The 24,276-nt window shown below is 33.8% G+C and overlaps 1 protein-coding gene across 2 annotated transcripts in view; it reads left to right on the top strand.

Moving 5' to 3' along the window:
• Positions 1–24,276, top strand: part of LOC129002191 (GTP-binding protein GEM-like) — a 169,869-nt gene that overhangs the window by 140,617 nt on the left and 4,976 nt on the right. Inside the window, exons 1-5 of one of the 2 annotated variants that reach the window (XM_054429824.1) lie at positions 543–851; positions 10,805–10,993; positions 18,915–19,142; positions 20,401–20,498; positions 23,170–23,362. In XM_054429824.1, the coding sequence (XP_054285799.1) occupies positions 761–851; positions 10,805–10,993; positions 18,915–19,142; positions 20,401–20,498; positions 23,170–23,362 (799 nt within the window). In that variant the 5' untranslated portion in view covers positions 543–760. Of the gene's footprint in view, positions 1–542; positions 852–10,804; positions 10,994–18,914; positions 19,143–20,400; positions 20,499–23,169; positions 23,363–24,276 lie in introns of those variants that run through there. The other variant, XM_054429823.1, reaches the window with a different exon arrangement.

The raw sequence follows: 24,276 nt of genomic DNA, 5'->3' as shown, positions 1-24,276 counted from the left end.
GCAATTAACATCGTATACTTCCAGATCATTGTTTACACACTCAGAACTCTTGCAAAAAATTCTTCTCAAGCGTTATCAAATTTCTCATTAAATACAGTCAAATATAATTTAAATTTTCTTCATGCAAATACAACTGAATGTTAATCCAATGTTTTAGGAATCATAATCACAAATACAAAATGTAAAAATTTTTATTTTGAAAAGTTTGACATTATTCCCCTATCAAAGATTTTATAAATTCAATGTGCGGGTACTAAAAGGATCATTTTAGGCACATAACACAATCATTACCTCGATCTCATATCCACCTACTGACATTTAGGTTAGAGGTTTAAACGTGATCTTGCATCAAAACGGAACCGCCTAAGTGCTGTAGAAGTGTATAAATACCTTCCCGACAGGCGGGCTGGCGCTAGATCAAAAGTGACAGAAGGGGGTAAACATGTTTCAACTCGTCATTGATGACGTAGATCTCTCTGAGGTGGTACCATCCTGTACGGTTCAGTGGGCAGTGAGATCTCACGAAAGCTGGTAGGGGGTGGGACATAGTCATTGTTGTGCGCCATTGTCGTGACGTCACTACCACGTCATTGGTGTGACCTAACTGGCAAACGTGTTGGTGCCTTCATTGTTGCGACGTCACTAGTGTACTCTGATTGTTGGGAGCTTATTGGCGACGCCACTAAGTGATGTTGCGACATTGTTAACACTAGCACGAGTGATCAGTGATCAGTGGTGGTTCAGTGAGTCAGTGGTCGACATGTCATCTGTATGTTCTTTACAAGTTGAGATCCAGACTGAGGCACTGATGACTCCCTCAAGACTACGGAGAATGTCTTGCATTCCAGCAGGTATTTGATGGAAACTAACTTCTAGGGGTGGCTTAAAAGTTAACGGTAGGTTTGGCCTGGTTCATAAAAACGGTAGATGAATTCTTTAAACCTGAGATTTTGTACGGTATTAGTAGTTTTATTGTATTTAAAACTATCGCAGTTATAATTAATCCGTGTGTAACACTTTTTAGCTCAATACAGGGGCATTTTGAAGTTGAGAAAATTTTACACCTTTTAAAAAAGGTGTTCTAAACACTTCATGATTTAGTGGATATGCCGAAAATTGAGCCTGTCACTCCCTCACCGAACTTTGAGACGTTAAACATTAAACTTGCAACTCACCTTACTTATTTAATATACCTTTAGTGTTAATTTATGCAACCCTTTGAAAATAATTCACTGCTTATAAAGTTGGCAAAATGACAACGAATTGTTTATAATGACTGAACTAAATTGCACACTACTATACTTGGGTAGTATCTCTACTTCGCAAATTGAAGAACAGCCTGACTGAATCCTATCTCTTGACCATCTACTACGGCCTTTTCCACAGCCATTTGAGTTACGGCATACTGCTCTGGTGCCACACCCCAAGCTGTAAGGCAGTGCTGAGGTTACAGAAGGTGGCCATGCGAGTCATCACTTCTAGTGACCGGCGTGAGCACAGCAAACCCATCTTCAGGAGATTAGGCGTGCCTACAGTCCACTCGATGTATATCTTATCCTCATTGGTACATGTCAAGAAGAACTTGAACGAGCTTACAACCAGAGGCGATGTCCACTACCACGCTACACGTGGCTCTACCAAGTTAGATATACCGAGAACACGCCTAACAAGCACACAACGCCGTTTTTCTGCCATGGCATTGAAGCTGTTTAACAAGCTGCCGGAGAACTTGAGAAACCTTGAGACCAAGAATTTTGAGAGAAAAATGAAAGACCAACTTACTCAGTCGGCCTATTTCTCCATCAAGGATTTCCTTGAGGATGATCTAGCGAGTAACTGACTCAAAATCTTACTTCACCCACCAAGTTTGTGAGTTGACATATTTGTATATAATATTATTTTTTTGAAATATGACAAGAACATTTGATTTTGCTATTTGATATAAAATTAAGAAAACTGACGCAGTTAATCCAGTAAACCTGGTTAAAAACGAAGAGATGGTATTAAGGTATTAAGGTACTAACCTGAAGCATTGGTTGAAATTACCCTTAGTTAGAAGTGGTCTAGTTGTTCAACCGCTCACTCAACAAGTAAATTGTTTTTTGTAGTCGTTTTACTTATTACAATTCCAAAACTAATTTTGAGAATTTGTTGAAAAATGTGAACTTTAAGGAAATTCAATAGAAATTGAGGTGCGTAAATATGAAACTGAGGTACAATTTTGTGGACATGTATACATCAATTATCATATTTTGTATTCATTAAATATCACAACTTCCTAAATTATTTTTATGCTAAAAAAAACGGAAAACATTTGTATCTGTATAACTGTGTCATATTTTATCAGCATTACACAAGGGTATTTTCCAAAAATCCATCGTCAATCGCGTCTCCTCTGGTAGTGGAGTCCTAAAATCAACAATATCGCCACAAAATATGAATAAACATTCATCAATACAGTCTAAGTTATAGAACACATACGGTCACTTTGACCGACAGTAGGGTGACGGTACAGAACCTTACCTTACCTTACCTCCTTGGCCACTCAAACCTAAGAAGGTTTTTGGCCTCGCCAACAAGTTGCCTCCACTGCTGCCGATCTGCCGCCATGTCAAGAGATGCCCCCACTCTGCGTAGGTCCTTCTGGACTTGGTCTCTCCATCTCAACTTCGGTCTTCCTAGCGGGCGAGTGCCTCGTGGTTGTCCATTGGTGATCTTCTTAAGCATACTTTCTTCTTCCCTTCTTTCTACATGGCCTGCATTTCTGATTACATTTCTGACGGTACAGAACACACCCGGTAAATCTGAGCAACAAACGAAACAAAAAACGTACACCCTAGGCGCTCCTCTGGGTAAAACTTGTCAATATTCTACCAGAGGGTCAGGGAGGGGTAGGGAGGAAGGTGTTGTGAGTGATAAGCACAAAAACAATCAGTGTTGCCAATATCAAAGCTTAAAAATTCCCATCGGTCAGATTGTCCGATGTGTACTTAGTGTTAACCTATAATACATACTATAGTAGCTGAACGAGCATATGTGCGACCTAATCCATTGTTTACTAAGCTGTAAATCCATACTACATTATAAACATGTGACGCAGGATCAAAACGTAATCTTCAATCAGTATTTTACTACTTTAACAGGCGGCGCTGCTGAATCAACAACCCGGTTGCATGGGGAAAGTTATTATATAAAATCTCGAAATTTAAAGACTCTCTGTCCATTTTATTGTTTTAAATAAGGTAAATGCATAGAACAGTTTTTTTTTTAGTTATTGTAAAATAAATTTTAAGAATAGTGTGTAAAATAAAACCCAACTTATTTTCGTTTATTAAAATGAGTAATTTTATGTATTAAACTATTTTGTTATTTACTATTATTTCATTCTTAGGATAAGGTTCCGTTTAGTTTTTTAGTGGTCAATATTTGGCTGGTTATTATAATCCTTTAATCTCTCACTCAAGTCATTGTACACGTATAGAAAGGTGTTCCCTTATGTTATTACCTGTTCTAACCCATGTAAAAATATGGAACGATTTAAGCCAACATCTCTAATAGGTTAAGGATATACAAAATAAATAAAATATTATTAGTTTAGTTACAATTTAATTTGATATACAGTAATATATTAGGATTTCACAGATGTACACATGCACATAACTGTTTGGAATAAAATCTAATACTATTTATTCGTCAGTTTTAGTTATTTTTAAGCTTAAATATATATTTTCCTACAGTTACCTAACACATGTTCTCTCACTGATTTGAGAAAGCAAAGTGGCCAATTCGCTCATCAGTGAGACAATGTTAACATTGTCAACAACAATGTTAACATTGTCTCACTCTAATTACTTTGTCTCACTCCAGATTTGCAACGTGAAGGCACACAATAGTGAGCGCATAACATGCAGACAAGGTCGTATGCGCGCGAAATACGTTGGCAGCACTGGCTGTAAATCAGCTGTTCAGCTGTTGTACTGTTGTATCATTAAATGTCATATTAAAGGTTAACTTCTGTGTAAAAATATGTTACGTTTCTTTACCAATTTATATGTTTTATGGTAACTGTAGGAAAAATATAATGTGCAACTCGAGTGCAAAGTGCAATTGCTCACTAGTTGCACAAATAACTATTTTAAACACCCCACTTTGCTGCAGCCGAACTAATTTCTATTTACCTTGTTGGGTTTTCACTAATACATTCCATTAAAATTGCCATATTGATTTCTTAAGTATTATAATTGATTTTCAACTATAAATCACGGGTCTTACCATCAAACGTTCCTGTTGTAGCATATTTCCTAATTGGGAACTTCGCTAATACTACTAAAATTAAGTATTGAATTCTTTATTCTTTTTTATCTTCGTATTACTAAGTAAAACCATGATGTTACGTAATTTGTATTATACTATAGTAATTGTATTATATTATAATTTGTATGTGAATGCACAGCTTTCATTAAATACGTTCAGTGTTAGTGTTTCGTCGTTTTTTACACGGTCGTTACCAGAAAACCACGATTCTACATTGTCAACCAATTAGTCATGGCACTACATATACATTGCGTGTAGAATTTGTGTCATACAACAAACGTATGGAATCATCTAGGCAAGACAAACTGGTATGCGTAGGTTAACCTTTGACCAAAATACCGTGCAAATCCTTCCTTCTCTCTTTTGTCACCATATAGTTTGCAGCTGCAAGACGACTGTAAACTTTTATTGTTCCCTCTGAAGTGTTTTATCGCCCAAGAGAATTCTGAGTCGTCTAACTCCGTAAACGTGATTTTAACGACTGGCGACAACTGTAAGGCCTAAAATATCCTATGGTGCTTATTTTAGAAGCTAAATATGTAACAGGTTCTTTGCTGGTAGTAATAAAACGTGACCTTTAACGTTTAAGGCTGCAGGTTCTACACCAGTGGATTGTGCAGAATATGTCAATAAGTGTGGTATTACATCCTTTTTGTGTGGCAAAGCAACACGCTCAACGCATATTCAAACCACTAAAATATTTCAAACGTGAAAGAGAATATTTTACTGATTGTAATTTTCATCTCTCTCTGACCAACCTAAACTATATTTTTAAGTATGGTTGAAAAAGAAGGGTTCAGGATAGTGTGTTAAAATACATCAACAATTGTAACAAACACTTACTCACACATATTAGTACAATGTTTATTTGTTATATTTTTTGCTTCATGTAATATAGCTGTATATAACTGACGGCTTTGGCACAGTTATAACTTAACCAAGATTAAGATAACAATTTTGGCCCCTCTCATTAAACAACTTAGGCCTACCTAAGTTTGATGTAAAAGCTGTTCCCCCCCTTGCCAGGAAAGGTTTTGCATTATCCAGGATATGTGGCTCCATACAAAGCAGCTGTCGATTATTTCAAGGAGTTCTCATGTATGCTATCAAATCATGTTGTGCCTGGCGATCTTTTGTGTATTTATATGCTATTGGCATGCTTTAAAATTTCCTTGCATAAGGAACGGTCCAAACTCTGCTATACTCTCTACCTACCATTGGCACTACCTATTGGCATCTCTTTGTCAAATACCATTATTAATTGATGTGTCAAATTGGATCCAGATTTAATAGTGAGTAGTACCTATAACCACTCGGCTACACATTGAATCTCTCTAATATCACCTAATAGCCGAAACCTGACTGTGATTGTTTACCAAAGTTGAAGCTAGACCCAGACTCGTGCCAAACTTAAGCCAACCTTGTGCCAAGCTTGTGCCACGGCGGCATCTATAGCTGCCAATCAAAGGCTATTTGAGATTGTGATGAAACCCGACGATCATATGCTTTGGTTCTGCGCATTGCTTTTTTATTTTATACATTAAGCTGTTTGTCTAATTATTCAAATTTGTCTAGGATTCACAAGCTAATTGCAAGCATTGATAATCATAAGGAAATTATTAAAATATATCGTAGATCAAATCGGTCCATCTAATATTGTAAAGATATTTATAGAATTACATCGGTTTCTAATACAGTATTATCGAGTAAAAATTAAATAGGATTGCAATAAAGAGTGCATAGATTTACTTTAGAATGATTCGTACGTTTTCTCCATTGTAAAAGGAAATGGGCCGTTTTTAGAGTGGTAAAAAGTGTATTAAATCCTTTTAAAATTAGACCTAAAAAATAATTAATGGTTTTTGAACTTTTTATTTGGAAGAGTTTTTCAATTTGATAATCAATAGAGCTAAAATTAAAATGTTGAGTTTTTCCGAAGGGTATATTTAGGAATTTGGTGACTGTAACCAGAAGTCATTGGGTATCCAATGTAAAGCAGGATAACTCACATAACATGCAGGATTTGAAGTTGTATAGGCATTTTTCCTTTCTTAAATAGTCTAAATTTTATCAAACTAAACGCAATTGAATTGAGTTAAATCAGAAGCTTTGATACAAATATGTTTATATCAATTAAACGAAAAAAATATAGAATTATTGCATATACTATAAAAAATGTGGTTACTGAAAGCTTTTTTTCGAAGAAATCTATTTAAAAAAATACTTCTCCATGTAGGAACAGGAAAACTGTATTTGGAGCCATAAAACTCAGCGCAACGAATGTCACTATAAAATTAGGGATCTAGATCTCGCAAAAATGTTTGCGTCAAATGTGAAGTAATAAAACTGATACGTGGACACACAGACACGATATCTCTAATTTTCTCACCAACACCCCTGTAGGCATACGCTCACACACGAACACACACATTCTCCAATACAGTCCTATCGGTCTTAATAACGAAGTTTATCGTTGGCCCTTTTTATCCCCAGATACATGGACCAGCATAAACTTTGAACGATGTTTGCCTACTTTGGTATTTCGTTTATCATTATTCTCAACTTTTCGTTTGTACAACTACCACATTTCAGATAAGTCAGTTAAAAACGTGACATTATTTTTACTCGAATTTTTTTTTTGACAAATATTACTAACTTGCAGGAATAGTCTGGTATCAAAAGAAAAATCATGTTTTTTATGTAAAGAAATCTTCATCATACGACGTTTTTAAGTTTTCATAATCACAATTCCTCCAATAAAAAACTATATTTGAAGAAGATTCTGTGCAAGAAATTGTAAAAACAACTATTGTGTCGTTGTTCAGAGTGAAATTTGATAATTTAAATAACTAATTTGCCATCGTTGGTATGAATATGTCAGCTACATAACATTAACCAGGAACACCATTGTGAAGTTTAATGCTTACATATTACATAATGCCAAATGCACTATTGTTTGTGATGGTATCATACTCGTATCCATTTAAATTTCAAAGTATAATATAATATTTGTTGTGTTTATATTGTCTTCGATGTAAAATGTTTACCAAATTTGGAGCACGTTGTTAAATGTTTCACAGTTAGATAATCAAATTTCTGTTTGCCATCAGTCATTTTGAGAGCTAAAACATCTATTTAAAAACTCATGGATTAAATTTAAAAACATTACATCATTCCATGAAAATAATAACGTCCCTTCTATTCTTAGATTTGGTTTGGTGTGCTTTACAAATGTCAATCCGAACATTTTTCTCAGTTTAAAATCTGTTCTATAACGCTCAATGTTTAATGAAATGTTTTTCGATGGCTCTATATCCATAGTTTATGCTAATAAAATGCAAATACATGTTACAAAAATGGAAATCGAATTACAATAGCTATGTAGGAGAGCGATTCCATTAAAGGAAACAAAACACATATCCAGACATTTTTATTCTGATTTGGTAAAAACATTGGTATCTCCTTGTCAATTTTGATATAAGTCTAATGTATTTGATAGCCTCTGGGTTCATATAAAGTTTGAAAGTCTTAAGGTTGAAACTCTTTTGGACAAAATGATTAGGTTGGAATTTTCTTCCCTTGCAAATCTATGACTATCATTCGACTACGACTACTCCCTGATTACCCCATGATGTTGATTAACTGTAAACATTCCGTTTTAATTATTTTTTTTAACCATTGATTTCCGAACAAGGCTTCTAAAATAATGGGATTTTGTAATTCAGTTAATATACAAATACGTATTTGATGGTAACCGACAATAGACAATAGACAATATATATTTATTCCTTTAAGCATACAGATAATGCAATAGGACAAGTCAAGAATTTTACATGGTAAAATACATAGAGTAGAGACACATAGCTTAAAAACAAGATAAGAGCAGCGACAGAGATTTAGATCAAATAAATGTTTACATCAGTATAAATAGGTCATGAAAGGAGGCGATCGTCCATGTAGTCTGCAACAGAGTAGTAGGATTGGTCTTTTAGAAATAGAGTTACAGTTTTCTTAAATCTATTGAGCGGCAAATCTCTAATAGCTATTGGGAGTTTATTATAAAGAGCGAGTTGATGGTAAACATGACAATGCGGGGTTTTTGCAAGCCTTACATATGGAGTACCAAGGTTATGTCTAAATCTAGTGAGGTGATCATGATGAGTATTTTGAGGAGCAAAAGAGTTGATATTTTGTTTGACATATACTAAGGTGTTTAAAATGTACACAAATGCCCATGTAAATATACACAAAATATACACAAACCGTGTCATGAATTTAATAGCTTTACAGGTGGTTTTCTCCATTAACAGTCAAAAAAGTCAAACAACGTAACCACTTGGATTGTTTAAGTAAAGTAGTGACAAAAAATTGTTCCTGCAAGAGTTTAATGTTCCGTGACTTTTGATTGAGTGCTGAACGACTTTTTGACGAGAGCGCTTGTCTCGAAATGTGTTAAATTGACAACTGAAAACTCGTCTCCCACCCTCAATTTATCACTTTGCGATGAACTGCTGTTTGTTAACTCCCAAGTCAAGTATTTTCATTGCCTTTTTATTCAACTACATTTTTAATATTATAAAACACTAAGAAATAACTTTATAAAATATACTTAAAAAGTAGTCAAATCTCAAACACGTGTTATGAAATCCTACTCCTAACTCATGCAAAACAAAAAAATACCAAAATTGTTTAACATTTTCCCTCACTGTTGTCCCATTTTTCTTAATGGTCTAACACGAGTAGGACATCACTAAATTCGTTTACATTTTACAATTCGGTAATTCCTTTTTTTCTTTGTTTGTATGTGCTTCAAAACAATATAATCTTTTGTAACGTTGTGCTGCAACTCGGTTACAAACTCCTTATCCTAATGATACTAATTTTAAGAAAAATAGTTTTTTGTGTATGCAGATTTTGCTACTGTTTGCAGGAATACAATTGTATTAAATAGAGTTAAATTCAAAACAAGCAGCTTTAGAACATCAAATCTTCTTAAGCATGCTAACTGTAAGATGAATACATAACACTAATCACCACACGAGCACAAAACCCACAAAAAATGCTGCATAAAGCACATAAAACTTCAGTTTTAATTAAAAATTCTTTTTATAACCTAACTAAAGGATGAACGCATAAAACCCATAAAACAAGATGGACACATAACTTTTCCGAGTAACAACCGTCATTGCATTAACTTTACTAAAAGGAGAATGCATCGGACACATAAAAAATTATGGTATAGAAGACATAAAACCTTAACATGACTTCCACTAATTTAGTAACCAAACTTGAATCCGCACACGTTTAAGGTGGACGTGATGTAGTTTATAAAATTCAGAAAAGTATCAGTTTAAACAAACTATGACCTTAGTCAATGATAGTTGCATTAAACCCTCACACTGATTAACTTGACAATAGGGATTCAAATCTGACCAAGACAAACCCGTCTTTATCTGTTGACATACATTTTCTCCACTCTCTGTCTTCATTTCTCAGGTGTCTCATGTTGGCAGATGTCTAGCAGCTGGCAGCCACTTGACACTGACTTATTGTAGGCTTAATAGCGTGGAACACCCATGAAGATCTTGAGACATGTTATATGCGTACTGTATTTATCTGGCTTAGTAGGAAATGCACTGATGCCTAAACAAAAAGTGTATGCAGAAGTTTTATTTTTGGTGTACACATATTGTTTGTTAAGAAAGATGTCACTTAGTGTATTTAGTTATAACGGTTGTTAATTTGGGATGAAGTATGTGTGAAACTTAATATCTAAAGGTATTCTAATAGTTAAACAAATCACATCATAATTTTAAATATTATGTAGATAAGTAACTGAATGATAACAGTGTCTAGCAATAAAGGTCATCGGTTGTTAAAATTACTTAAAATGTACTGTCGTACTGTGTTACTTTACTTAACAAAGCTCTTAATTGCTACACTACAACTCTGCAACTCTCCACACATAAACTTTGCATTGTTTGTCTACATCTGTCCATTAGCTCTCTCAACATCCTTTACTGCTCAACACAACCCGCAGTGCTCTTCCAATACTTTGCAATTTGCTGTAATATATTTATGTTTCACCATTCAACATTTTTTTTTCTACAAAAACATTCTTTACTTTACCACAGCTCTAAAGGATTCTTCTATATTGCCTTATCATATTTCTATTTTGCTCTCCAGCTTCATCACTTGTACAGGATCACTTGGCATTTTTATTAAGTTAATAAACATTGCTCTACTACAACTAACAGTACAAGATATATACTCGTAATTTTTCAACATCTATTACATTATTCTCTCAAGGCTGTACAATATTTTCTGCACTTCTCCAATAATCAAGTTAACTCTCCTTTTCGCTCTAGGATCAAATCGCTTATCACTCTCCTAACACTCCAAATATTAATGTGATATACTTTCCCTTGTCTTTCAATGAATCTTAATCTCTACTCCCTACGACAACTAAAACTTCGTGTTCTATTTCCAGTGTCAGGAGGAGCCAACGAGTCTCCTAGTCCAGGAGGATTCCGCAGGAAGGGGTCGACGCAGAGGAGAGTCAACTCCGTGTACCAGAGGAAGTCTACAGCCTTCTTGGACGTTCCTTCAGACAAACATCAGCAGGAACAGGAGGACGAGGACAGCTACAGGCTCAGGTCCTTTAGCTTTACTAGCAAAGGTAAGATTAAATTTGGGATCTGAAGTAATAGGGCCTGGTTATGATCGTCCAAATCACTAAAGGCGTTTTAGCACTATAATTATGCAATGGGCCGATTCACTAGAGACCATCATAAACTGTCAAGCTATCTAGAAAACCAAACCAAAACCAAAACCAAAACCAAAACCAAACAAAATTAGACCCTCTATTGCGGAAATCACACCGTAGCTTCTGGGAAAAAACACAATAATATAGCTGGACAAATAAATATGGGATGTTGTTTGGAATTATAGTTTTAGTTGAATCAGAAAACATGCATGTTTAATTTACTACTTAGTTATATATTATTATTTTTTTATATATTAAAATATAATAATAAGTAACGTTAAAAATAATCTATGGATATTCATTGGTAATATCCACAGTTCTAGTAAAAACTTAACCTAGATCAAAATAGATTATGTTTTATTGTTCTGAGTAGCAGGTTGAAGATATGGGTATTCAATTTTAACTCAAATAAGGCCAAATAAATATATTTTCTTTTATTTGGAACTTAAATATTGATTTTCTGTCTTAAATTAAACCCAACCAGATTCTCAAATGTCATTAGTTGTCATAGATAATGATACAATCCATAATCTTAAAATATTAATCTATTTCTTTATTATATAACTACAAAATAACTAAGAACAAAATCAGTTGTTTCGTACGTTTTGAACTGTGGCAAAGGTAAAGTGTTTACACATATTTTGCGACTAATTAGGCTAAATGGCAGTTAGACATCTTGTATGAGATGAAAGCTTTATAGGGAGTACAGAGAAAACGTCCAGGAAGGTGGGGAGGTAGAGAAGGGGAGCACAGGAGCATTATGTTCCCTAGGGATATCCATAACTATTCCACAGGATTGCTAACACTAAACCAGGACTATAATTGATTCAAATCAATCAGTATATACATTGCTCTGAAAAAAAAATAACAAGACATTAACTCCAAGACACAGGCGATCCATTCTCTTGTTCTATGAAAATAAAAAGAGTTTTCATGCCTTGCCTTCACATCCTAGAACGCTATGTTCTACTCCGGAACAATTATACCCATTACTTCAGAATATGCCTAAAAACTATAGTTCGTTTAACCGGTTGTATTTAACATTGCTGAGGTTTATTCACTAAATAAATTTCGCTGTTATATCTATCCGATTTCTCTATCCGATTTATCCATATACGAGTACATAATTGTGCAGTTAAAACTATTTATTAGCACGTCCAAAGATTTAAAGTTATTTGGAAAATTCGAGCAATAAAACATTTTTAATAAGTAATGGTTGTGGTTCTATGATAAATAGAATCATTTGCAACTGCAAACAAATTTCAAATGTAACAGGTAAAATATAATAACCAAACTACATTTACCAGTTGCCACCTATTAACGAATCATATGGGTCATTTGATGATTGATCCAATTCGGGCGTTTCGGAATGTTAACAGCATTGAAGTATCAATAAAGGGCCGTCCAGCGAATTCATTTGTTATTGGCTGCAATCGGTGTCCTGGAATCTGATTGCCAGTGGAAATAAAGTTAGCTTCAAACCGAATTTTCATGGGAACTTTATCTAAATGGGATTTGCGGATTAATCCTAATACGTTAGTATATTTTCTGCAAATCTCAAAGAAAATTAATAAAGCAAGCCATTGAAAATGTTCAAGATTTGATGTTATTTGAAGTTGAACCCTGTTGTTTAACATGTTTATAATGTTTATTTGTTCACTTTTACAACTGAACAGTTTATTTGAAAATGTATAAAGTTTATTGGGAAAATGTGCAACAACATCTAATAAGTAACTGCACTGATGTCAATATAGGTGTTTAAACAAAAGGCTTTTCTGTAGTTATAAGTAAAAATGTTTGCAGCAACATGTAATTTTTCTAAAAATTAAAATTTGCAATTTGCAGCAAGACTAATGAGACAATAGAAAAATGTAAACCAACTATTGAATAAAAAATATGGTTACCTTACCTTAACTTACCTAGCTGGCCACTCAAACCTAAGCAGGTTTTTGGCCTCTCCAACAGCTTTGCGCCATCTTTCTCGGTCCTTCATCATCTCCTCTGTAACGGACATCCTTCTCATATCCCTCCGGACTTGGTCCCGCCATCGCAGCCTTGGGCGTCCTAAAGGTCTTCTTCCTACAGGTACAGCATCCGTCACTGTTCTCAAGACTGACTCTTCAGGTCTCCTGTAGACATGTCCTGTACACCTTTGGAAGGTGTAGGATTCTACTGTCAATATGGTTACAAAATTAAAATATTTGAAATATGTGCTATATTTCCGTGAAAATGAGCTTTCTTGCTTATCAGGAAAATTTGTAATAGCCTATATGAATTTGCTACTAAAAATATCCTCTCAATGTTTATCCATAAAGTGATATTGGTGAAGATTTTTGTAATTCATTGAGATCTCTTTCAGATAGATTTTGTTTCAATGCAATTCTATCTTATTAATTGTAATGAATAATCACAAGTTCTAAAGGTTAGCTGCAAAAAATTGTAATGTATGTATAAAGTAAAAATACACTTTTGCAGCTTAATTGCTTTTAAAGTCTCGCACTAAGTCGAAGATCAAATCAAGTTGGAACAAAAAGGCAAGTCGAATGTCGCTGAAGAAACTTTCCAAAGTCTAACTTCCTTAACTGACTGTTAGACATGTTGATGGAAAGGGATGTGAGACGGGGTGAGAGGGGGGCGGTAGAGAAATAAAGGAGGAACTACAAGCTCATACATGTGTTCTAATTAATTATGCTCAAAAATTCCGAACGACTCTTGCTTTTGAGCAAAACCAATATTCATACATAAACTTATTTAAATCACAAGCGGTCAAGAAAATACATAACAAAACCAAATAGACATACACTTAATTAATGAACCCCGAGTAATATATACGAGCTAAAAGTCGTAATATAACACCAAAACCTTATAATTTTATAACTTCTGTTTCAGTAGTTAGTTATGGCTGATTTAAAATTTGCATTCGTTATGTTTATAAATGCATGTACAAGCTCGAAGATGGAATACATGCCAGTTCCATGTTCCACAATTTTGTCGCTAGATGTCTAAATGTATGTCAAAACACTGGAACCAATATTACAAATTGTAATTTTTTCTGAGAAAACTTCACACGTACATCATGTTCATATTATTACTTTTTACCAGGACGCATTGTAGAATGAAGTAAGATGCATTGAGTCTTGTTACTGACTAAAACAGTTGTTTCCCTGGCCAGACCCATCTACTATTGGCATAATAATCTCAGATTGCTGTCCCATTTTTGAAAAATTATAAAACTACTGGCTTTTCTCAGGATTGAAAAGGAAGAAAATTCTTCATTGTTGAAATAAAATAAGCAAAAAAGACATTTATTATAATTTTATACAATTTATGTTATGAAAACATGCAGAAAACATTAGTATTACCAATCATATAATAGTAATGTGTTTACGCTATCCAGGTTTTTTAAATCCATATCCAGTACAGAGCCAACAAATGTAAACTTCGATGATTGATAGAATTAGGATGGTGCAGTGTTTTCAGTATCAAATGACAATCACAGAAAAGGTAGAAATATTTATTCGTTGCAGCAGTTCCAGAGTGTCAATAAGACATGAGGTAGACAAAATTGAGTTTTTGTCGCAGTTTGCTGCATAGAACACCAATAAAACCTAAGGCAAACAATTGAATTGCTGCCTTTGTACCTCAATCAAATTTGAGGAAGACAGACAGAATTGAGTAGGGTAGCTGGTTTACTAGCTACTGCATAGTGTCAATAAAACATGAGGTACACTTCATTGTAGACTAAATGTATATCATAAAAAATATTCGTATTGTCAGTCTCGTGAATCCTAAAGGCAGTTTTAAGATAATTCTGTCTGGAAACGCTTGCTTTAATAATACATAAATTCTTCATTAACAGAATATTTTCTTATCTCCTTTCTTTAGGGCCAAACTTACAAATGGAACGATTTATCTGTAAATCCCTCCCTAAATGGGGATTATCATCTCCCTAAAGGATTGCCATAAGCGTGTGCACTGTTACTTGTGAACACACCTACGCCACCGAAATGAAACATTTTCTAAAAAAGCTACAGATTTTACAATTTTACAAAAGTCATCTTTTTGAGCGTAAAGTCATCTCCCACTTGTTTTTTTCCTAGCTATTCCATGGCATGTTGTATAATATGAGGTAGACCTTAAATGGATTTGACGCCCCAGGTTACTGAAAACAGCTTCAATAAAATATATTTTTATCGTTACTGGGCGTTAATTTGCAAAGATCTAACAAATCTAATTTAAAAAAATTAAAACACCAAAAGTCGTGTAAAAATAATCATCTTATTTTATACTGCATTGGCAACTTCGTAAAAATAATCAACATATGCAAAGTGCGCACGTGTTGAGGATGTAAATCTATTTGATCAGACACCTTCAAAGAGCATCATTTTATTACTTCAAAGCACAAAGCCAGAAAAAGAGTAGACCTTCAAACAGAATAGAATTATCAGTCACAATTTATATCGCCCAAAGTGATAAAGCTGTGTTTATTTGATGCTGCACTGCGTTTGTTTTAAATCTACCTCAAACCTGTAACTTTGAGCTTCCTAAATTTATTCAATAGTCAAGTTCAATTCTGATTCCAATCAAACTAATAATTTTTTTTGTAAAAATAGGCTAATTTTACACTGCGTGTCATTCTTACTTATTTAATTTTGATCAATCATTGGTTATTATTTTAAATAATAATGCACAATAGAGGAGCCATGCTGAGCAACATACTATAAAGAGAACATTGCTGATTCGTGACCAGCCACATCTCAGCATCTTTGGCTTGTCCATGGGACGTATACTGTAAAAGTACTTTGCTGTAACTTGTTAACTGCAAAGATAATTAGACTTATGCCGATCCAGGTTAGAATTGACCGCTGTCCATTTCAATCTTTACTGATTGTCGTAAGAGGTAACTAAAAGGGGCGAGAACATACTTTGTCGGTTTTCGTGACTCCTCTTCAAAATTCTACTTTCTATTTTTTCACAATAGTTTGGTCCATTTTTTACATCACACCGTTTAATTTCTCTGTGTGGCTTCGTGCTTTATGTGCTCCACTACATCACACGTCCGGTACGAGTTGAGGGTACAGTTGAAAAACTGGGGTTTGAAACCCCGCTGCCGGTTAGTAAGGAACAGCTGTTATATCAATTAGCAAAAATCCCCTTGGCCGTAACAGCTCAGGCTGGTGAGATGGTGAGATATAAGAGCACAAGCTCCTCTTGGACGCTGTATTCTGAGTTAGTCGATCTGGTTCTGTGTGAATTTTACATTGGGGCAGTATGGAGGAAAGTGCCTAGTTTTGGGGGCCAATTCAGACAATATCGTCTTACGAAACTGGCATTCCACTGACCAGAAGAGAGGAGGAACGGTTCCAGCAATGTTTGAAAACCTTTTAGTGAAGAAGATCGCGTTTATCAGGCAGAGATCAACTATTAACTTTGTTAAAGAGAACAAAAAAAAGGTTCAAATGTATTTATTACATTTTGCTAGATTCAAATCAGTTTTCTAACTGTAATTGTTCATCTAATTTAACACGAGTCAAACAAATGTTATTGTTTATATTTTACTAATACGCATGAAGTCCATATGCAGTGTAGTAAAACTATCTATATTTTTCAACATAATTTAGTTCAATGAACTGGGTTTTACGCTGACCTTTTCAAAGCGCCTCTCTACTCATCCATTTTAACAACGTTCATATCATCTGACAGACACTTTCAGTTGGAATTCATCGGAAACGTTTGGCTCGGTTAATATTTTACCTCTTTCAGAGTGTGCTTCAAATAGATAATTTGTATCTTAGGCTATAATGTTAGGCAATGAGACTCATATAATCAAAATCAAAAATTGCATTTTACCGATTTCGATTTGTTAGACATTGTTTGAACTAGTTCATTTAAACTTTTTGCATCTTTTGAAAGTTGCAAATCTTTCGAATAGCTTAAGTGATTTTAAGCCAACCGCTCTAAACCAACATATGCTGCTGTAAACGAAATAGTAAGACTCTGGATAGGTATAAAACAAGCCTAAACATACCTGGAAATGTGCTATACCTTTTAAAGTGAAACAATTAAAAGAAGATTTTTTATGTAACCATGCATCTATGTTAAGAACGGCAACTTTAATAATTATTGTTTGAGAGCAAAATGATAGAATTATACGTTTTCTATAATTATCGTCCCATGAATATGACACGACCATCTAAAACAAGGGAAAGCTGAGTTTTGTTTAAACTTTGAATCCAAAATACTTTTTTGTCCTGTGTACATTATGTTCAAAAATTGTATAAATATTTACAACAACACTTATAGCACTCATAAATACAAAGAGATAATATTTATGACTAAGACATAAAATATTGACACGAGAGCCAAACACTGCTTTTATAATGTTTTGGTTACACAAAACAAGACAATAGTAGTAAAAACGGTATTCAAAATCAGGCTAAACGTAATAATGATACTGCCTTTTGTCTTCGACAGTTTGTATTGATGGATCCTGCAAGGTCACTTTCTGTCCTAACGTCAAAACTAAAGTATTTTTATCAACCGTTAAGCTTGAGTGTGCTAATGTCACTTAGCTGGTTTACTAAGGCCAAAGGTCAAGCAGCATTTAACTAACCATTCTAATTAGTTTTATTAATTTTAAAACTAGTAAGAACTAAACTGTGAACATCAGAATGTATGCCAGGCTTAAACATGCCAAAGAATCGTCTTTGACTGAACAGTTTATAAGGGATTACTTTTAATTCTTGATACGTAGTAATAATCATAACTTACTAGATTTTTAAATATGTAATCTCCACACTTTTGTGAATATTACTCAATCAAAATCAAGAGTAATGTTCAAATTGTAAATTTGGCTGAATAATAGAATTTCTGTGATTGTCTTATTTACTTACTTTTCACTACTATTTACTTAATCACTATAGGGATATTTTACAATACAGTTACTATGTAAAATACCTTTGGGTTCAACTAATTTACCTACTTTCGATCACTCATTGTGGAATAGTTTCCATCGAAGTTGTGGTTTATAAACCAAATTTAATCAATCAAACTACCAGTCAGTGAAGTTGTGTTTGACGTTCTGCTGGCTTTGTCACGGTATTAGTATAACAGCGCAAAACAAATCATTTCACAGGAAATAATAAGTCTTTATTTATCTTATATTGTATTTATATTGTTAAAGAATGTACAATGTTCTACGAGGTTTTAATCTTGAATTAGTTCTAATATATCCATTAATACCTTGAATTTGTAATATCTCGTATTATATTACATCACAATTACACAGACTATAAATACTGTACACTGTACTGTACTGGAAATGTAATCTGAATTTCAAATATTCTTAGGTTCTCAAGTGTTTGGCTCATCTCACTAAGATCAAAGTTTTAAAATCTATTTACTGGACTAGACGTTAATATTTGTTGAGTTTTGTCAATGATACTTACCTTTCTCAATTAATTTGGGTTTCGTGAAGTAGAAAATCTAGTTTAATGTTTCTCTCAGCCTTCTTTTACTCCATCATCTAAAAAAAAGTCTTTTGAATTCACTGACGTTGTAGGGATAAATCTATGCTTTACGATCTTGTTATTATATAGTATAAAATAAGAAGAAAATAGAAAAGATGCGAAAAACTAATAATATAAGGTGTAACATTGACAGTGGATGAATGCTATGAACAACACACCAATGACACAATTAACACGATTCATTTTTAGGTGAATAAAGATGATAAAACTTTAAGAAGGTATATTTAATTTATGACTCGATCTATGTTTTACTTGGTCGCATCCAGCAATGTTAGTTCAAATACTTACATTACTTTTCCCCACAGGTGTTGTAAACAGAGGAGACTCGTTCAGGAGACGTCGTTCTCGCAGCAACAGTCTACTTCCTTCCAGCCCCAACCCCGAGCAACCTCCGAGCTCCCTCTCCCCCGCACCCTCTCCTGAGGTCATCACCTACCGGCTGGCCATGCTGGGGGCTCCGGGAGTCGGCAAGACTGCGCTGGTCAGCCAGTTCATGACGTCGGAGTGTATCAACGCCTATGATAGGACGAGAGGTTATATATACATTGATACTCACGTGCTAAAATTAAGTTGGAAACAAGTGGACACTCCATCTTTATCGGTCAGCTGCAGTCATTTTTCATTGAAGAAGAACATAAACCAATCCCGGATTGTGTTACAGTTTAAAATTCGATTGTTTCTTTAATTTTTAGTACCATGATGTTTCATGCATCATGAAAGATACAAAAGTTAACGATAAGTTTTTCTTGCTTTATTTGTTTTAAAAGTTGTCGTATTCCACATAAATGATTAATTACGTTCAACACACAATGTCGGTTTGTATTCGCCTGCGTTAATGTTATTATAAACTAGCTACGACTTTAACATGAGATTGGAATGTATAATTCTATTGATTATTTAACGTTTTACTTAATTAACATTTTAAAACATTTTAGGAATAGTATTTACAGCTAGACATGAATCTTCAAACATAAACAATTATTTTTGGATTCCCTTCAATGCTGTAATTGTTATACAGGGTGTCTTGCAACCATATGAACAAACCTTGTCACGTTATTCCTCATGTCAAAAAAAGCTTGGATTAAAATTGGATTACCGTCTTCAGGGAGATTAAAAATAATAGCTTTTTAGGCCTAATATCGTGCGATTAACTGCTCGAGCAGAAAGCATTTTCTTTACTACTTTAGAGAAACTCTGGCCTTTGCTGTGAACTGTGCAAAACACAAAGAAATATATCTATTGCCTAAGAACTATCCACACAGATTTATATGAATATATTATTATTTATTTCGCCAATATATATGAATATTTGAGTAAAATGAATGTGGAGAGGAGTGATATGACGTCTGTATCGTTGTAATTGTATAAATGAATCAATTAGTTTCAATATAATCTATGTTATTTGTTTTAACTGATTGAAATAAAAGTATCAGTCAGACTGTCAGGAATGTTTAAAACATTTTGAATTACTAAACTAGGTGAAAGGATGCTTAAGTTTTGATCCCTGAGCTAAGCTCAGCCACTTGAATCACTGGATACTTTAGTGTCTAAAACCTCACAGTTAGACACTCACGGCTGGGCCAAAAGATAAATCCATGATTAATCGTACAGCGACCTGCCTGACGTTGACCGGGTTTTCAACTTCCTTCATCTATTATTGACGTATTTTTCTTGGAGAAACTAATCATACTTGGCAGTTTCTGCCACAGCTTCCTTGTATCACATCTTTCAACACATTTTTCCCAATATATGATGCATGTTCGTATTTTAAAGACTGTAATGTGTTTCCAGATGACTCTGCAGCAGACGGTACGCAAGAAGAGTCTGTATGTATAATGCTGAACGGAGAGGAGTCCGAACTGAAGTTTATCAATGTTGGAAATGAAAAGGTAACTAAACTACTTGCAAACCTAACCTGTTGCTCTGAATCAAACATAGTTCTGGACCAAGTCTTAGTGTTCAATTCGGAATCGCACAAAGTCATTCAAATCAGACCATTTCCTCAAAATAAACATTAAGTCCATGCATCTTGTTTATTGTATTTAAACAAATAACTACATCAAAATTAACTTTAGAATAATTAAATCGATTAAAACATTGTTTCTCTCGACACCAACTTTGTTTGACCTTACGCAGTTGCATTATCCCATTAAGCTCCATATAACGCGCTACAATTTTTAATATCTACTTTAGATGTTTTAGAGGATCCAGTAACAAAATACCCTTATACCATAGCATATGAAAAAAGTCAATATTAATAGTCACTGATAAATTTATTTCAAGATATAGGCTGCATTTTTGTGAATGAGTAATCAGGTTTTGTATAGCTTAATCGTTTATTTTTAATCGATGTTATGGATAATCCAATCAGTTTAAAATTATAAATTATTTGTACGAATCATTGTGCCCGAAGCCTGAAAAACACATATCTTGTATTACTTTGTAAGACACTAACAGTCACTCACCTAAATCAGTTTCTGAAACATCGTGAGAGGCTATTCAAAATTGTTTACAACCCCTGAAAATACACCTGGAAGTTCTGCGTCAAGGTCTTCTATTAAAAGCGGCGTCAGTTTCATTTACGGTCTAAACTGTGATATCCAAGACGATTTAACCAGCTAAGTGTTGAAGTCCTGTAATCTGTGTTTCCTGTTTTCAAAAGACATTGAATTTTACTTATTAGGGTGGTGAACTGTAAGGCTAAGTTAAATATGTATAAGTTCTCCTAAACTTGTTATCTTCAGGAAATACATGATTATACAATCGCAATTTTTTCCTGAAAATAAAAGAAAAATTGATTGGTGCTTGGTAAAAAGAATTTAATTTGGAATAAATTGTATTTTTACTATTCAAAGCAGTTCCAAACCTAAATTAAGTCCGTGTACCTTTTTTTATATTTAAAACCCCACTTTTAGGGTTTATAAACACGAAAGTTAAAATGGCATTGCTAATTTTTTATAAATAAAATCTATCCCTCTACATAATAAACTGTATACTACACTTTCACATACATTTTGAACTCACTGGCTAAAAGTAGAAATATAGAACCAGCGAGCCATGTATTTATCCAAGCTACTGATCTGAACTATTGCTTCTTTAGTCTCAACAATACATAAAAAATACTGCAATAATTGTTTATTCGCCCTAAACGCTGACAGGGTCAATTTCGTTGAAATAATAATGTTACGGTTTATTTTAATAAATATATTTAAATAAACAGTATTGTTAAACTTTCTGATTAGATTATATTTTTTTGAAAATTTATCCAGTTTATTAAAAATTTGATATTTCTATTTGAAATTAAATTAAGTGACCAGTCTGTCACAATTGAATTCCCGTTTGGGTTTTCAGAATATGTAGTTTCCTGATTCCTTTATTTTGAGTTCTAGTGATTATGTTTGTATCAAAATGTTTTAGCAAAACTTGTTTAGTGACCCACATGTGGTATACATATCAATTCTAGGTCCTGTTGTATCTGTTTCTGAGAGGCACTTGAAACCAATTTGCCTTGACTTTGTTCATGAAAACGAAACAATTACAAATCACTCCAGTACTATGAGACAGTGACATTTTTCCCCCAAGCATCAAATTAGGATGGATTAAATATCGTTAAACTTAATCTTTTCTATTGATGACTCGTACATAATCGCAACAAATATTTATCAACATAATCATAATGTTCTATAAACAAGGCATATTTCCTTTATCAAGCAAATTCGAAAAAGTTAGTTAAAGCCACGTTTCTCCCTTGTGAGGTAAGTAAGACAGTGTAGTGCCGTTTCATATGGTAAATGCTAACCTGCAGTCTAAGTGAATTTATATTGGCCTTATTAAGCTGTTAGCCTACATAGCTTATCTCTACGTCCAATTACTACTGGCGTTATGGGTAGTAGCATAGATAGAACTAGTAGGTTCTCTGCTACTAAGGAAGAAGCACAACGGCTTTTGTTTTGATTAAATTTAAAAGCTTACATCGGTTTGACAAACAAATAGTTTCCTTGAAATAGCCCCCTTCCTTTAATAGTGCTATGTAAATTATCAGAAGAAATCATTCTTCTTGGGGGTCCTCCTGATAATGATATGAAACAGAATATTTTATATCGTGTATTTTCATATAAAACCACATTAATCAATGATACCTTCATTTTCATATCTAAATCTAGTTTCGAAATTTTACAATTTAAAATTCCTCAACTCAATAAAATGCCGCCAGTTTATTGATCTTAAATTTCTCCTCTGTTAAAAATTTCGGTGGTGCAAAATACAAGTCAGTTACGATGTTATGTTACTAAAATGCTAGTGACTAACCTTAATTGTGAGGTCAAATACTTGAAACGTAAGAACATCTTTTTAGCATAAATTAAATGAATATCGTCTTATGAAAGCTGTATAGTGAATAAAATATTATTTAATTATTATTCAACCAGGTATATTAACCCCCTAGGTACCACAGAAAGTCGTCTTGTGTAAACATCAAAACTTACTTATAAGTCTTTTATTGTATTTTATGACAGCATTACTGTGGCATTTTCCTAACCGTTATATTACATTTGTCTCTAGGGGGAAGTGGATCGTAGTTCTCCGCCGGCAGACGCCTACATAGTGATGTACTCAGTGATAGATAAGGCTAGTTTCCAACGAGCAGAGGACGAGCTCGGCCGACTGCAGGACTACGACCTGCTCAGGGCCAGACCCGCCATCCTGGTGGCCAACAAAGTAGATCTGGTCAGGAGCAGGGCTGTAAACGCTCAAGGTAAATACTTTGGATATTCTGTGTACTCACTTGAATCTGGGTCGTGATATAAAGCTAATCTAAATAATTGTATTTTATTTAGTTAATATTTACAAATAGATAGTATATATTTTGATTCAATCAAAATATTCAAAATTTTTAAAAAAATCTGAAAAATACATTTTGAATATTTATTTCATTGTTTCAAAATAGCAGCTAACTTTAGTACTGGAACACTCAGTATTTAATGGTCTTTTTAGAACGTAGATGCAATTTTAAGACTTGTTAATTCTTTTAATTTTTTCTCGAAACATGCTCGTTTATGAGCTACAGGATACAAAACTTACACCACAAGCCCTTTTTTTCTTAGATGTAACACGCTGTAACTCCTAAATGTGTAGCGATAGAAACAAAGAATATCAAGAATAAAAACTTTTTTAAATCTCATTGACATTAGAACACAGTCATAAAATACAGAACGTTATATAACAAATAACAAAGTACAAAGTAGTCGGCCATATTGGAAAATGGTGAACATAATTCTAAAATTCGAAACCATAAAAAAACATCTTAAAAATATAGGGCAGTGCCCCATATCTAGTCTATTAACTCTATTAACTCTTTTAACTCTATTTATCTTAATAAAAAGTTTGATTGGTTCACTTTAGGTGAGACACTCTGTGTAGTAAAATTAACTACAAAATAATAAACATCAGGTTTCAAGGTAATGGGAAAATTAATCATCAGTAGGCTTGTCCCGACACCTGCCAAAGGCTGACAATATCCATGCCAACTGAATCAAACTTTATAGCATGGTATTTTGAATGTAAATTAGTTGTATTATGCAAAAACCACATTAACTCAGTTTAATCATTTTTACATAACAGAATTGCATAATAGACGAGAACCTTCAGTTGTAGTTATTGGAGTTCTAT

This window comes from Macrosteles quadrilineatus, unplaced genomic scaffold, assembly GCF_028750875.1.
Source record: "Macrosteles quadrilineatus isolate MER2022 unplaced genomic scaffold, UCM_ALF_1.0 Scaffold_9__3_contigs__length_116548681, whole genome shotgun sequence".
NCBI lineage: Eukaryota > Metazoa > Arthropoda > Insecta > Hemiptera > Cicadellidae > Macrosteles > Macrosteles quadrilineatus.
This window is presented reverse-complemented; position numbering and strand designations above follow the sequence as displayed.